General features: G+C 50.0%; 1 protein-coding gene across 1 annotated transcript; it reads right to left on the reverse strand.

The window, feature by feature from the left end:
* Window positions 1–3,275: 3,275 nt before the first annotated feature.
* Window positions 3,276–14,859, reverse strand: POLR2G (RNA polymerase II subunit G). Its single transcript, XM_084824327.1, has 8 exons — window positions 14,718–14,859; window positions 12,667–12,776; window positions 10,419–10,578; window positions 9,204–9,254; window positions 6,426–6,491; window positions 5,833–5,904; window positions 4,626–4,659; window positions 3,276–3,441 (listed from the first exon to the last, which is right to left on the reverse strand). Exons 1-8 carry the CDS (start codon window positions 14,727–14,729, stop codon window positions 3,428–3,430), a joined length of 519 nt encoding a protein of 172 aa, XP_084680453.1. The 5' UTR covers window positions 14,730–14,859; the 3' UTR covers window positions 3,276–3,427.
* Window positions 14,860–15,488: the final 629 nt, after the last annotated feature.

Consider the following 15,488-nt stretch of genomic DNA (forward strand, 5'->3'; position numbering starts at 1 on the left):
TGCATTTTTTAATGTGAGCCGCTTAGGGTTTTTTTTAATATATTAACAGTATATATTATATATTTAATATATTAACAGCACACTCCGGGAGAGAGCAGAGGACAGGAAGGCCTGGCATACTATGGTCCATGGGGTCACGAAGAGTCGGACACGACTTAACGACCGAACAACATATTATATATTTTATTATAAATAAATTCAAATATAAATGTCAGTGCATTGGGCAGAAGCATTTCGCACACCCTCTTAAAGAAACATTGCATAAAGAGGTGTCTGTGTTCTTTGCAACTTAGGCTTTATTTTGTGTGGGAAATGGTTATTTAAAAGTGCAGCGCGCCTGTGTGCAAGTTAATGCAACATGAGGTTTCTGCATACAATCAGCTCGAGCTTTTATCTGGAAGATTTTTTTTTTTTAATTGTTGTTGTTGTTCAGTCGTGTCCGGCTCTTCATGACCCCACGGACCAGAGCACGCCAGGCCTTCCTGTCCTGCGCTCTCTCCCGGAGCATGCTCAAGTCCATATTCATTGCATCCGTGATGCTATCTAGCCATCTCATCCTCTGCCGTCCCCTCCTCCTTTTGCCTTCAGCCTTTCCCAGCATCAGGGTCTTTTCCAGAGCGTTTTCTCTTCGCATTAGGTGGCCAACATATTTCAGCTTCAGCATCTGTCCTTCCAATGAGCACTCAGGGTTGATTTCCTTTAGGATGGACTGATTGGACCTCCTTGCAGTCCAGGGGACTCGTAAGAGTCTTCTCCAGCACCACAGTTCGAAGGCATCAATTCTTCGGCGCTCAGCCTTCCGTATAGTCCAGCTCTCGCAGCCATACATTACTACTGGGAAAACCATAGCTTTGATTAGATGGACCTTTGTCGGCAAGGTGATGTCTCTGTTTCTTACTATGCTGTCTAGGTGTGCCATAGCTTTCCTCCCAAGGAGCAAGCGCCTTTTAATTTCATGGCTACAGTCACCGTCTGCAGTGATCTTGGAGCCCAAGAAAATAAAATCTGTCGCAGCTTCCATTTCTTCCCCTTCTATACGCCAGGAAGTGATGGGGCCAGATGCCATGATCTTCATTTTTTTAATGTTAAGTTTCAAACCAGCTTTTGCACTCTCCTCTTTCACCCTCAACAAGAGGCTCTTTAGATCCTCTTCGCTTTCTGCCATAGAATAGATTAAAAGAAAATGGGGGGGGGGCAAGTTGGTTGGGAATCTGAACCACCTGCTGAACCACCCAGCTAATCTATTATTTTAATGGTGGACTACACTGCAGCGCTGTCATAAGCCCTCCAGGGTAGGCATGGTTGGGCACCTGCTGAGAACCCACAATCCAGCAGGGGCCCCCTGACAAGAGCCCCCTGGACTTGCCTTCTGCCCCCTGTGAGATCCTCGTTCTCTCCAATTGTGGCAAGATGTATATTTGCATCACTCCACCTTCAGTTTTCAGAAGAGTAACCATGATACTAACAGCTGGAGTAGCATAATGGCTAAAAGACTGAGCTAGAAATCAGGCAGTCCCTAGTTCAAATCTCACCTTTTCCACGATATAGGTGGCTAAAGGCAGTCCCCTCTCTTTCAGCCTAGTCCCCATATCTGCAATATAGGGACAATAATACTGTCTTCCTTACAGGGCTGTTTGTAAGGGTTGCAACTAGATAGTGATGAGAAATGCCTTGGCGCACTTGAAATGCTATACAAATGTTAAGTACCATCACATTTAGTACTACTTTTTGACACCTTAAAGTTTAACCACTCACACATGCACACAAATGCACGCACATGGGTACACACACAAAAGGATGCAGAGAGAAAAATCTAAATGGCTTTGCCTGTCAGAGAAATGCCCCCCCAAAGAAAAACAGGCCGACAATGATATTGTATGCAAATGGTGCAGATTACGTTCGCCAAGCCTTTTCGAAGAGGCAAAAATAGAATCCTATACAATCGCTATTACTAGTTTGTTGCACGTTAATGTCCAACCGCTTCATTATAATGTCATCTGTCGTATGCAAAAGTAGAATGTGTTGTCTTCACTCAGGCACACGACATACAGTTCAGGTGGTCGCAAAGACCTTCCCCAGATGTAATATATTGGGAAGAGACAGCAGAGCAATGTAAACTGAGATCCTCCTTGCCCAATTTGCCATTTGCCTCAGGGGTTATGGATTGCCAGGTCCCCCTGCCCCCTTGAATGCAGACCTTTCCCTAGGAAAGGGTGTGATCCAGAGCCTCAAATGTTCAACCAATCAACCATTAAGTGTCCCTACCAGTTGCTGTAATGGTACCTAGAACGATTATATCCTGACATGTCTGCTTTTACCCTTTCAGGAAAGGGAACATAAACTGAAGGAAAAAAGCAATTCCTTGATGATTATTCATTGGTTTTTGTTGCTGTTTAATTTCATTAAATTTAGACTGGAGGAGATTCAGGAGTATCGTGTTTGCTTCCACTTTATTCCCTTTGGGTAAAGGGATTTCCCCTGTGCTTCTGGAGAGATTCTCTAGTCAGAAAGGGGGCACATGGCTAGCTCCCTTCCACCAAGTCAGACCCTCCTCTGATTGGGAACAGCTCTCCAGCATGGCTGACAGGGGTCTTTCCCAGCCCTGCCCGGAGTTGCCACAGGGAACGTTCCGCATGCAGGTCAGGTGCGCTCCAAGTAAGCTTTTGTTTCTCTCTTTTGGGAAAAGGAACACAAGGACACTTTCAGATGACATGAGATAAAGCCAGCATGAAAACCATGATCTTTGCAAGACGCAGCTAGGCAGTGAAATATTAGGAGGGACTGTGAGAGCAATCTTGGAGACCAGAAATGATAAACAGCACCTCTGCCCGTTTGATACATACAGAGATCCAAGCCCTTCCTGCAGCCAAATAACATTGGTGTAATTTATCCTTCTCTTTATGATGATGGTGTGGAGTTATATACTGCTCAACTGGCAGATGCCCTAGGGCAGAATTCCAGCCAGCCATGCCTTTTGCCCAGGTTACTCCATTTCATGTTTGTCCATCTGTCCTCCTCCCTCCCTCCCATAGTCAGCTATCGTTCTGGGCCCACTGAGCCTCATTGAACTGTACTGGGGTCTCCTTCGCCCCCATGACGGTTCCCTCCCAAGCCTGCAAACACAACCTTCTTGCAAATGGATGTGCCATTTTGGCTCCCTAAGGATTCGCACGCAAAGACTAAATTCCCTGTTGCCAGCAAGGAAAAGGCAAGGGGAGCAAACTGTAGGAGGTTGAAAAGAGGCAGGAGGGACACAAAAGATGAGTCTGTCTGGCCACGGAACGAGAAAACTTTAATCAAGGAGGAGTTGCAGGCATCCAGTCCTTGTGTCCTGGCTGCTACAGTCCAGGAGCAAAGCGGGGGGACTCTATCCATTCATGGCTCTTCAGTATGGAGCCAGGAGAGGGCACATTAAAGAACTGGTGCTTCAGCTAACAAGACCTGGAGAGGAAGCAGAAGGGAAAATTTTGAACCTCCTGCCCAGAAACGCCATCGCAGTAACACCCCTCCCTCCTCCGACATACACAATGGCTGCATGTAAGTAGCATATCTATTGAACCCAAAGATTATTCGCAATTTGGCTTACCCTCCCAAGCCATGTGGATAAGCCAGAATGTAAGCCAGACTTCCCCACCTGCCAGATGTTTTCAACATCAACTCCCAGCAGCCTCAGCCAGCGTGGTCAAGAATGCCAGCAGCTGCAGTCCAAAACATCTGGGGCAGGCTGGTCTAAACACAAGAACTCTCTGGCTGGGTTAGAAGAGGAGTCCACCTAGTCCAGCATTCTGTTTCCAACAGGGGACAGCCAGATACCTCTTGGAAGGTCGCAAGCAAGGCAGGAAGGAAAGGGTCTTCCCCTCTTACTTGACCCCTTCGTCTGGCTTTCATAAAGGTGGACTGCCTGTGAACCTGGAAGTTCTGTTTGCCTGTCACAGGGAAGACCTCTTGAGAAACCTCTCCTCCTCCATGAATTGGTATCAGCCTTTTAAAAGCCTGTTTAAGGTAGTGGCTGCCACTCCATCTTGAGTTAATGAAGCACAGCTTCGTAATTAGATTGGGATCCACTGGTAGTTCTCTGGGTAATTTGCACTAGATTGGCAAGGATTTCCAACACCCAACAGTTTACCCATAGCAAGTAAAAAAGAAGTCTTAACAGCTGGCCTTATGCCAATTGCTTCTCTTAGCCTCAGTGTTCCTCATCTGTAAAACAGAACTATTCATTGGTTGCCTTTGATACTTGTCTTAATGCTGCTTTGCTAGCCAATTTTCGAGTTTTGCTCTACTGAAGGCGCCACCATCCCACAGGGATTTTGCACCTGACTCCAATTGGTGAATCCCCAGGTTTGAATAAAAAAATTAAGTAGATTCCACAAGCCAGAAGTGTGCCCACTTCTGGTCCATCAACCTAAGTCTTACCGCCCCCTTGGCTTCCTTTTCTCTAACCTTTAATGCACAGAGTATCACTCAAAACTCCCCCCCTTTCCCCCAATACACACACTCCTTTTAATTGACTTTTAGCTCTGATTTTCTTGAATTCTTGTTATAAACAGCCTCACAGAGCCACAGGCACAGTTCACGGCACAGATCCCTCCCCATCTGCCGAGCTAGGAGGAGCAGAAACTTACCAAGGTAGTCGTCCATGAGTGACCCAATAGCGAACTGCAAAAGAGGGAGAGGAAGGCAGAAAAGTTAACAACCAGTCCAGCGTAAGGTGTTTTGCAACACTGGGGACCTTTCACCTAGAAGCAGGAGCCTGGATGGAAGCAAAGTCAGAGACAGGGAGAGTGACAGGGAGAGCACAGCTGGGAAGTGGACAAGTGCAGAGAGAAAAGTCAGAGACAGGGAGAGCACGCCAGGGAGTCAGAGACAGGGAGAGTCAGAGACAGGGAGAGCACAGCAGGGAAGTGGACAAGCACAGAGAGACACCACTGTCTTCCAAAAAGCCCAGGTGGTACAACTGTGGGGACTTGGCCAGGCGCCCTCTCCAGTGCTGCAGAACCAAACGGCAGGCACAACTTTGAGCTCCTGATCCTGCTTCCTTGCCCCTGAGGGGACCTGATCCAACTTCATTCTCTGCTACCAGGGTAAAAGGACCAGCTATCATGCCAACCCGAGGGGCAACACATGATCTTGGGGTTGGACTCGATGGTCTTATAGGCCCTTTCCAACCCTACTATTCTGTGATCTACATAGGAGAGGGTGAATTGCTTAGTGTTATTGGCTGCTTACTGCTAAATGCGTTGCATTAACGCACTTAAATAAATCTGATGGATTGGTGAACTTCTGCTCGTGTTGTGTGAAGCTGTGTCTGTTCCACGAACCTGCAGCTACTGACACTGGCCTAAGGGGAGGAATTCAGTCTTACCTTGCCTTGTAGCAAGTCCATCTCACTCAGTATTGTCCACGCTGGCTGACGGCAGCTCTCCGGGGTTTCAAGGAGGGGTCTTTCCCATCCTCCTCGGAGATGCCAGGAACCGAATCCCGGAACCTTCTGCATGCAAAGCGTGTGCCTGACCCCTGGTCTATCTTCCATCCCCAAAGAACAGAGGAAGCTGCCTTATGCCAGATGAGGCTGGGAGCCATTTTGCCCAGTTACTGTCCATTCCAGGGGTTGGCAACACATGGCATCCGGACACTAAGGCCTACAATTCCCATCAGCCCTAGCCAGACTAGCCAATGGTGACAGCTGATGGGAGTTGTAGGCCAAAACATCTGGAGAGCCACCAGTTGCCTGTTCCTGGTCTCCTCCGTACATACAAACAGCTGGATGCATAATGAACTGCCAAGGCAAGTTTGGGAGAGCCCCCCAAGCCACCCCACATATTCACTCACGATATCGTTCTTGTCCACTCGTGTCCCCACGATCTTCAGCCTAATCTCATCGTCTTGCTGGATGACAATATCCTGTTGGGAAACAGACAGGCAGCATTGAGTGCGAGAGAGGCAGGCAGGCAGCACTGAGTGCGAGAGTTAATAGAATTCCCACTATCACCGATGTTCAGGGCATGGGTGCCAACTCCAAAATGGCACCACTGAAACATGGGATGGAGGTATTAGCAGGCCTGGAGAATCTCAAGGTTTTGAGAAGTACAAAAATCTTTACAGAAAAACCCTAAAGGGGGGGACCCCAACAACTGCCCAGTGAGAGCTGAAAATAGTGGCTGTGGAAAGCTGACAGATTGTTTGGGGGCATGGGGAGGACAGGAAACGGGGGACGGGGATGGGATGGAGTGACTGGAATCCTCAGCATGAAGCGCTCCAACTGCAATGTGTTGTTACCCACTTGTTACCTATTCATCTATCCCAAGGTAGACAAATAATTCCATCACACAACCTCATCCATACAAACGCTTGGCTTCAGAATGGCGCCCACAGTGTTCGCTCCCCACGTGCCCTTGCATCGGGAGTCAGGGGAGAAGACTCACCTCATCGACAGTCTTGTAGCAGGGTGGATTGGAGTTGGGGTCAAATTCCATTTCGGAGGGAATCGACTGCAAAGAGAATGAGAAGTGAACGTGAGCGACTGGAAGAGAGGGGAAGGCCCGGAGCGCTGTGGGATAGCACACGCTTTGCTCACAGAGTGTCCCGGGCTCCATTCGTGGCACCTGCAGCTAAAAGCGTTCCTTGGCAGCCAAGCTGGCTTGCGGCCCTGGGATGCTGCTGACAGCCGAAAGAGACAATCCTGACCTACATGGACCAGTGCTCTGAACCATGATTTGCTGGCCTTATGCTATGGTCCAGCATAGGAGGGCTCTAGAAGAACAGCATGAAAAATTATACTGAGTCAGACGCTTAATCCACGCAATTCCGCATTGTCTACACCAAGAGAACTGGACTTCTTTCAGCCCCAGGGCCAAATTTCACTTTAAAGAAGCCCTTGGGGGCCTTATTCCCGTGGTGGGTGGGGCTGGAGGCAAAAGCGGGGGATGTGGGGCGTCAAAAATGCCAGCATATTTTAGCTTAAAGCTCTTCCTGCCCGTAACTAAGCCTCAGGAAAGGCATTCCAACCTTTGGGAATGGGGGGGTGTCAAGAAGGACAGCCTGTTTTCCACCATAAGATTAGGCCATGTTGTCCCATCTAATGCAACCACCTGGAATTGTGTGTTACCTAGAGGCTCCTCGGCCCTTCGCTCACGGCCAGGCGCAGTCCCTGCTCATTGGGGAGTGACCACAGCTGGGTCTGGTGGGGGGTTCCAGCCTCTGGAGGCCAGGGCAGCCCACGCAGGGGCTGAGCCAATGACTGGCTAAAGGAAAATCTGCCCTGGGTTACCAGGGCTGGGCCTTAAAAGGAGGGTGAGGTAGAGGCCTGGTGTCTCCCTTCATCCTGGTGATTCTGGACCTGCTGACGGCTGGTTGCTATCCTAGGAGACCTATACTTAGGTATGTGAAGGATAGGCCAGGTTGCTTTACTATTTTGCTTGGGTGTGCGTTCATAAAGCAATCTGTGTATGTTTCAGCAATTTGGCTTTGTACCCTCTGGGGCAACTTGCTATTTCCATTCTTCCCTTTCCCTCTACTCCTTTATTTTTACCTTAATAAACCTTTATCCAATCTTTAGTTGGTGTGATTTTCTCTGTATAACCTCAGTGCTAATTTCAGTGCCTCTTGGCTGAGGAGTATTTGGTAACGGAGACATGCACCCATGTTCTACTCTACTGGGTATTTGTGGGGGCTGGAAGGCCAGGTTTGGCCAGTCCTATTTTGCAGGAGAGTTGGAATTCATTCCAGAGTGGTCCTACCTTGCAGGAAGGTTGGAATTAGTTCCAGCAAGCCTTCACAGGGGGAAACTGCACAAAAGCTGGGAAAGCCCCAAATGGTGGCTGGGTGGTGGAAAAGGGGTGCAGCCAGAGGAAGGGGGCGTGGCCACCTGGGGAACCCCAGAGGACTAAACTAGGGCCAGAGATAGGTCAGATGTGGGCCTGGGCTGGAGGTTCTACATGGACTGGCAGCAGTTTTCCAGGTTTTCAGACAGAATATTTCTCGCAATCCCATCCCTACCTGGATATGCTCCAGATGAAACCTGGGACCTTTTTTTTTTAATTTTTAAATTTTTCTTTAGTTCTGGTTACATATGTTCTGGTTACAGATATCAATCAATATCTTAGCTCGTTAACATTTCCGTTTCTACCTAGTTTTAAAGTATTAACTAATTATTTATTTAATACACCTTAATTCATTACTCTCCCGTTTTTCTTCTGAAATCCCCTGCTGACACACCACGTTTCATTTCAGAAATGTTAAAGACGGAGCCCCATTTCTTGAGATCTGTGCTCTCCAAAGCCCCGTATATGCCGATAGAGGCAAACGCCCGCGTTCTACTATATTTACAAATGCAATACATTTCATCCATGCCTCTTCAAACATATCTTTCTTGAGTTGCCCTCGGGCTATTCTTAACTTTGGGGTCAATTTCTCAAGGAGAGCCACCTCCCACATTCTCTGGCACCAGCTTTTCAATCTGCAGCCCTTTACAATCCTTCCAATGTTTAGCTATTGACCATCTTGCCGCTAACAGTAAGCGGCTCACCAGCTCCTTTCTTTGCTGAGCGACATCTATTTATTTCTTTTATTTCATTTCTATACCACCCAATAGCCGAAGCTCTCTAATCCTATATATAAATTGAACAGGGCTGGATGAACCCACAGTACCTGGGACCGTTTCCATGCTGTCCATCCCTCGCTTTAGTCTGAGCTGTGTAGGATTGGGTGCACCCAAATCCCACAAGTTCAACGGCATAATCAGGCCTGTGCAATTCAACGTGGGATCACGGCACCAGGGGTGCAAGAGAGGGGAGGAAGCCAGAGACCCCAGATCACCCCAGGGTGAACGCAAACAAATGCGGCTGCCCCCGCTCAAGACTTCCCTTTGTCTGGGGAGCATTGCTCCGAGGCACAGCAGCTGCTGTGCCTGCCGAAGGTCCCTGGTTCAACCCCCGGCAACATCTCCAGCTAAAAAAGGACGCCCACCTTGGGCTCTCGGTAAAAGCAATGGTGGTGCTCTGCATCTCTGCCAAGCATTTGGAAACCACCATTTTAATTTCCCAGAATGCCCCAGAGTGACACAAAATCAGAGGTATTGAAGGAAATAAAAATGGTGGCTCCCAGCCACTTTGGATAAAGGCTGCTGCTACCATCAAGACCCACTAATACAGGTTGGGGGGGGGGCCTTCTGCCCACCGCAAGCCGCTGACCCCAGCACTTACATGTCGGGAAATGAAGCAGGACATGGGCCCAATTTCAGTGAAGAGTCCAACCTGGATGGAGGCAGGAGAGAGGAGAAGAAGAGCATCACTAGCAAGAGAGTCTTTCCTGGAAAATTCTCGGCATTCATACCCCCCTCACCCCCCTCAAAGAATTATCAGTTGAACAAGATCAAACCAAGGAAGTGTCAACATTTTGGGAGGGGGAGCCTAGGTCTTAAATCTGGCCTAGACACAACAGCAGTCTCACACGACGTGGTCCCCTCCAGATGTGCTTATTGTATTTATTTGTTTGCTTGTTTGTTTGTTACATTTATATCCCGCCTTTCCTCCAAGGAGCCCAAGGCGGCTTACATGATCCTCCTCCTCGCCTCTCCATTTCATCCTCACAACTACCCTGTGAGGTAGGCTGGGCTGAGAGTCAGTGACTGGCCCAAAGTCACCCAGTGAGCGTCATGGCTGAGCGGGGACTAGAACCTGGGTCTCCCGAGTCCCAGTCCAACACTCTAACCGCTCCACCACACTGGCTCTCCATAACCACAATGGCCATGCTGGCTGAGGATGATGAGAGCTGCAGTCCAACACCCCTGGAGGGCACTGGAAAAGAGAACGTGGCTTTTCCACTCAACAGATAGCAGAAATGGCTGCCACAAAATATGTGAAGATGCCTTTGGCTGAATACCAGAGGCCGGGGACAATCAGGGAAGACTTGCTTTTATTTGATTTATAATATTTGCGTCCTGCCTCTTGGTCATGGGCACTGACAATTCGTGAACTGCTTGTGGGGAGCCTTCTGCTAGCATCGGGTAACAGGACGCCAGATGAGAGGGGACCCCAATGGGTTTGATCCAGGAGGGTCCTCTTGACCATGAGCCTGGGCAGAATCTACTGGAAGTATGCCCAACAGTGAGCTCAGCAGAACCTCCTTTGGGTAAACAGGCATAGCATCAGGCTGCAAATGGATCAACCAGAGTGTGCATCCTTGCTATTTGGGCTCCCCCTTCAGAAAGGCGGAACAAGGGTCTACGGTTCCGCCTTCCTAACAGCAGGAAGAACAATAAAAGGACACATCTAAGAGGCGTAACAAATCTGGATTAAGCCATCGACTCTTGCACCCCCAGCCAGAATCAGAACAGGGGTCTCCACAGCAGAGACAAAATGAGCCGGATCCAAGAGAGTCCCACCCCTCCCCGACTTCCTACACTACCCATGCCTTACCTTGTTCACCTGAGTCACCACAGCGTCAACCACCTCACCCTTGAAGGGCCTGAAGACAATGGCCTTGTATTTGACTGGATAGAGGACAAAGCCACGGCCGGGCTGGATGACACCCGCCCCGATGTTGTCGATGGTGGTCACGGCAATGACAAAGCCATACCTGGAAACAGGGGTTGGAAGACTTGTGTCAAGCACGTGTATGTGCTTGACACAAGTGACCAGTTCAAATGTGATCCAATTCACAAGTGACCAGTTCAAATGTGATCCAATTCACAAGTGACCAGTTCAAATGTGATCCAATTCACAAGTGACCAGTTCAAATGTGATCCAATTCACAAGTGACCAGTTCAAATGTGATCCAATTCACAAGTGACCAGTTCAAATGTGATCTAATGTGGTTGAGCTGCTATGCAAGGAAAAAGATTAAGGAGTCAATGAAGAAGTGCTAAGTTAAGAAAAGGAGCTATCATCTATGTAAAAACGTGGAAAGTTTTCCAACGTTCTCTCATTTTTAAGAGTCTTAAGTAGCAATCCTACACACACACACACACACACACAGAGCTATAATAGGGGAATTCCTGTTTTTCTGAGGCTACAATACTGACACAGCAAACAACTGTGTGTAAACGTGTGGAGAGAGAGAGGGAGGAATGGGTATATTTTTACACTCTTCAAATCCTAAAATAGGGGTGTGCAACACACAGCCCGTGGGCAGTATGCTCCCCCCTGGGGGGGGGGTTGTCTGTCCCCACCCCAGCCATCAAATTTGTTGTGGAGGCGTTGGCAGCCGCAAAAGAAAGAAGACATTTTGCGAAAAACAAGGTGTGTGGAGAGCATGCGCGCCTTGTTTGGAACGGTGCTTCGCACCCATCTTATTTTCTTGTGAAAGTGCCACTGTGGCGGCAAATTCAGCAGCAGTCCCAGTGGGGGCAGCGTAGCCCTCCTGGAAATTGCCCGCCTCTGCTCTTACAGGTTCCCAGAGCCACCATTAAAATTAAAATAGTAATTCAAACAAACCAGTGGAAAATTAGGACACATCATACCATAGAAAATCAGTGCAAGAAATAAAGATTAAAACAGAACAAAGCCAGAATCCAGCCAGGGATAAAACATCTATTAAAATAAGCACTGAAAACATAGGACCTCAAGGAGCTCCCTTATAGAGTCAGGCATTCTAAAGATGAGGATCCACCATGGAGTAGGCCCTGTTGGGTCACCAGCCTCCTCAACTCTGGAGGCAGGAGAACCCAAAGAAACAACTCAGAAGAGGATCTCAACATCTGAGTGAGTTCATGTGGCTGTGAATAGGCCTTGAGGTACGCTGGACCAAAGTCGTATAGGGCTTCAAAGATCATGACCATCGCTTGGAACTGAACCTGGAAACAGACCGGAAGGCGGTGCTGCTGCTTTAAAACTAGAGAGATACATCCCACACACACAGGTCCAGTCTATAATCCAGCTGCAGGATTTTGCACCAACTGAAGCTGCCCAGCAGTCTTCAAGGGCAGACCCACGAACAGCACATTACAGTAATCTAAACAAGATGTTATCAGAATCTGAATACCTGTGGCCGGATTATCAGGACAGGTCACAACCATTGCACCAGTGTAAGCTGGAGAAAGGGGCTTTCTGCCACACAGACCACATGCCGCCCCCCACCCCCCGGACAGAACTTTGAGGAGAAACGCAACCTCGTCCATGTGAGGAAAGCTGTTCTGGATCAGACCAAAGACCCATCGAGTGCAGCATTCCATTTCCACACCGGCCAATCAGCTGCCTCTTGGATGCCCGCAAACATGACATCAGTGCAACAGCACCCTCCTGCTCATGTCCCCCTGAAACTAGTAGAGAGAGGCAGACTGCTTCTAATACTGAAGGCAATACACAGCCTACATGGCCCGTAGCCATTGATAGCTTTATCCTCCATGCAATTGTCTAAGGGCGCAATCCTATGCATGTTTAGACAGAAAAAAGGCCTACAACTTTCATAATTCCCCAGCCGGTAGGCCTTTTTTCTGTTTAAACATGCATAGGATTGCGCCCTAAGCTGTGCAAGTTTATGGCCAAATTCCACAGGTTAACAATGCGTTGCGTATCTCCCCAGTTTGAATGCCACCTCCCTGGTAAGGTGAAACACCCACTTGCTGTATTGCTCTTGTCCGGACTTGAGCATCTGTTTATTGGTCCACGACTGATCTGCACCCCCAAATGCCATGGACAACGGATCCCAGTCCCCTCTCTTACTTACTTGCCTGTACAGGTCCCCTCCACCTCGGTGAACAGCTTTTGCTTCACTGTGTTGAGAAGGTGGGGCCCAAAGTAACGTGGATGCAGCAGGATTTCATGCTCCAAGGAGATCTGGAAACAAAATCAGGGTGGCGGTAGGGGGAGAGTATTAGTACCATTACAGCTTTGGAGGCTCCGTTCAACTGCTAGCACAGAGATCTTCACTAAAGGAGAAAGTTCAAGGAGACAATGTTTACTGATCATCTGAAACCTGGTATCAGTGTAAAGGACGAGGTGAAACAAGCCATGATGTTTATTAACGGGGCTTGATTGGATGTGGAATACTTGGCTGTTAACACGTTTCCGCACCGAGGCTTGGCTTGGTCCTGATTGGCTCAGGCTCAGTTCATAAGTGGTATTGCAGCATACTGTTATTTGTACCTGAAGATGGTGTTTTATGTCTAAACATTGTACATTTAAAAATCTGTACATATATATATATGTGTGTGTGTGCGTGTGTGTGTGTCTGTGTATTTTTAGAAATGTTTAAATCCATAAAATTTATAAACTAGATGAAGTACTAGTGCTCATTTCTTTTGTTTATAGTGCTTGTTGTTTTAAATTTTTTAAAACATTCTGAATGGGTTTTATTTGTGTTCGTGGGCTTCCATTGGAAAGGAGACTCGAAAACATGACAAAGAAGGGGGGGCACCCACCTCTATCCTGTTTCTCCATACCATTCATGACTTTATAACCTTTATTGTGTTCCATATGAATCATCTGAGAGGGGCCAACCATCCTGGGGATTTCTGGAGATCAGGATATCCCAAATCATAGAATAGTAGGGTTGGAAGGGGCCTATAAGACCATCGAGTCCAACCCCCTGCTCAGTGCAGGAATCCAAGTCAGAGCATCCCTGACAGGTGGCCGTCCAGCCTCATCTTGAACGCCCCCAGTGTGGGAGAGCCCACCACCTCCCTGGGTCATTGCCTCCATTGTCGTATTGCTCTAACAGTCAGGAAGTTTCTCCTGATGTTCAGCCGGAATCTGGCTTCCTGTCACTTGAGCCCATTATTCTGTGTCCTGCTCTCTGGGATGATCGAGAAGAGATCCTGGCCTTCCTCTCTGTGACAACCTTTCAAGTACTTGAAGAGCGCTCTCCTGTCTCCCCTCAGTCTTCTCTTCTCAAGGCTAAACATGCCCAGTTCTTTCAGTCTCTCCTCATAAGGCTTTGTTTCCAGCCCTTTGATCATCTTCCTTGCCCTCCTCTGAACCCTCTCCAGTTTGTCTGCATCCTTCTTAAAGTGCGGTGCCCAGAACTGGACACCGTACTCAAGATGAGGCCTAACCAGCGCTGAGTAGAGGGGAACTAGTACTTCACATGAATGGGAAGCTATGCTTCCATTAATGCAGCCCAAAATAGGATTTGCCTTTTTTGCAGCCACATCACGTTGTTGGCTCATATTCAGCTTGTGATCGACAACCATTCCAAGATCCTTCTCGCTTGTAGTGTGGTTGAGCCACGTATCCCCCATGGGGGGGGTGCCCCTCCAGATGTCGCTGCCTTCCAATGCCCATTAGCCCCAGCCAATGTTCTGGGACGATGTCAGTTGTCATCCAACAACACCAGGAGAAGAGCCCTGCTGGAGCCATCTGGCCCAGGGATCAGAGTCCTACAGCGGCTGGCCGGATGCCTCCAGGATGAGGCGGCCACGCCCCGCTCTTTGCCCGCGGCAGCTGGGGTCCGGAGGAATCCCACCTCTGCGCCCAGGTGCTCCAGGGTGGTATTTCATGCGCCACCAGGGCCACCAGACGGACCCACCCACGACTCAGCCGACCCCCTTTTCTACCCCACCCCCCCCCGGCCTGGCAGCAGGGAGCTCCCGCAGGCGCCTCTCACGGCGCAGGAGGAAGAAGCCCTTGCTGGGCTCTGCCCCGCAGAGCCTGCAAGTCCCACAGGCGGGGCCCCAAGCGCCAGTATCACAGCGGGGCGGGGAGGCCCCCGAGCGCTGCCCAGGGAGGGGCGCCAGCATGCGCGGGGCCCCGGCCCGGCCGCCCGCCCGCGCGACTCACGTGGTAGAACATCCTCCCGCGCGGCGCCCGGCCGGAAAGGGCGCGAGCCCGCCCAGGCCTCGCCCGGATTGGCCGCGCCGCGCCGGGATGCCCGGGCGCCGTACAGGAGCAGCGGCGGCGGCGGCCCGTCCTCCGCGCACGCGCCGTGGCGCCCGCGGCTGATGCCTCTCGTGTCATGGCGGCCGCGGAAGGCCTCCCCGGCCTCGGGACGGCCCTCCCGTGCGGGGGGGGGGGGAGAGGGGGAGGAGAGGTCCTTCTTCGCAAAGGCTGTTGCTAGGCCAGGGCTGGGAAGGAGGAAGGCAGACCAGCTTCCCTCCAAGCCCCATCCTCCCCAGCCAGCCTAGCGGGAAAAGCGCCGGGGTTGGCTTACAAGCCCCATCCTCCCCAGCCAGCCTAGCTGGAAAGCGCCAGGGTGGCCTACACATCCCGTCATCCCCAGCCAGCCTAGCGGAAAAGCACCAGGGTTGGCTTACAAGCCCCATCCTCCCCAGCCAGCCTAGCTGGAAAGCGCCAGGGTGGCCTACACATCCCGTCATCCCCAGCCAGCCTAGCGGAAAAGCACCAGGGTTGGCTTACAAGCCCCATCCTCCCCAGCCAGCCTAGCTGGAAAGCGCCAGGGTGGCCTACACATCCCGTCATCCCCAGCCAGCCTAGCGGAAAAGCACCAGGGTTGGCTTACAAGCCCCATCCTCCCCAGCCAGCCTAGCCGAAAAGCGCCAGGGTGGCCTACACATCCCGTCATCCCCAGCCAACCTAGCTGGAAAAACACCA

Source organism: Heloderma suspectum, chromosome 17, assembly GCF_057233095.1.
Source record: "Heloderma suspectum isolate Gila_16-S chromosome 17, 16-S_ref, whole genome shotgun sequence".
Taxonomy (NCBI): Eukaryota; Metazoa; Chordata; class Lepidosauria; order Squamata; family Helodermatidae; genus Heloderma; species Heloderma suspectum.

Coding starts and splice junctions, on each gene's coding strand:
- POLR2G (XM_084824327.1), bottom strand. Junction 10,579..12,666: donor GAGGGGACCTGTACAGGCAA/GTAAGTAAGAGA, acceptor CCCTGTTTCCAG/GTATGGCTTTGTCATTGCCG. Junction 9,255..10,418: donor TGGTGACTCAGGTGAACAAG/GTAAGGCATGGG, acceptor GCCTCCATCCAG/GTTGGACTCTTCACTGAAAT.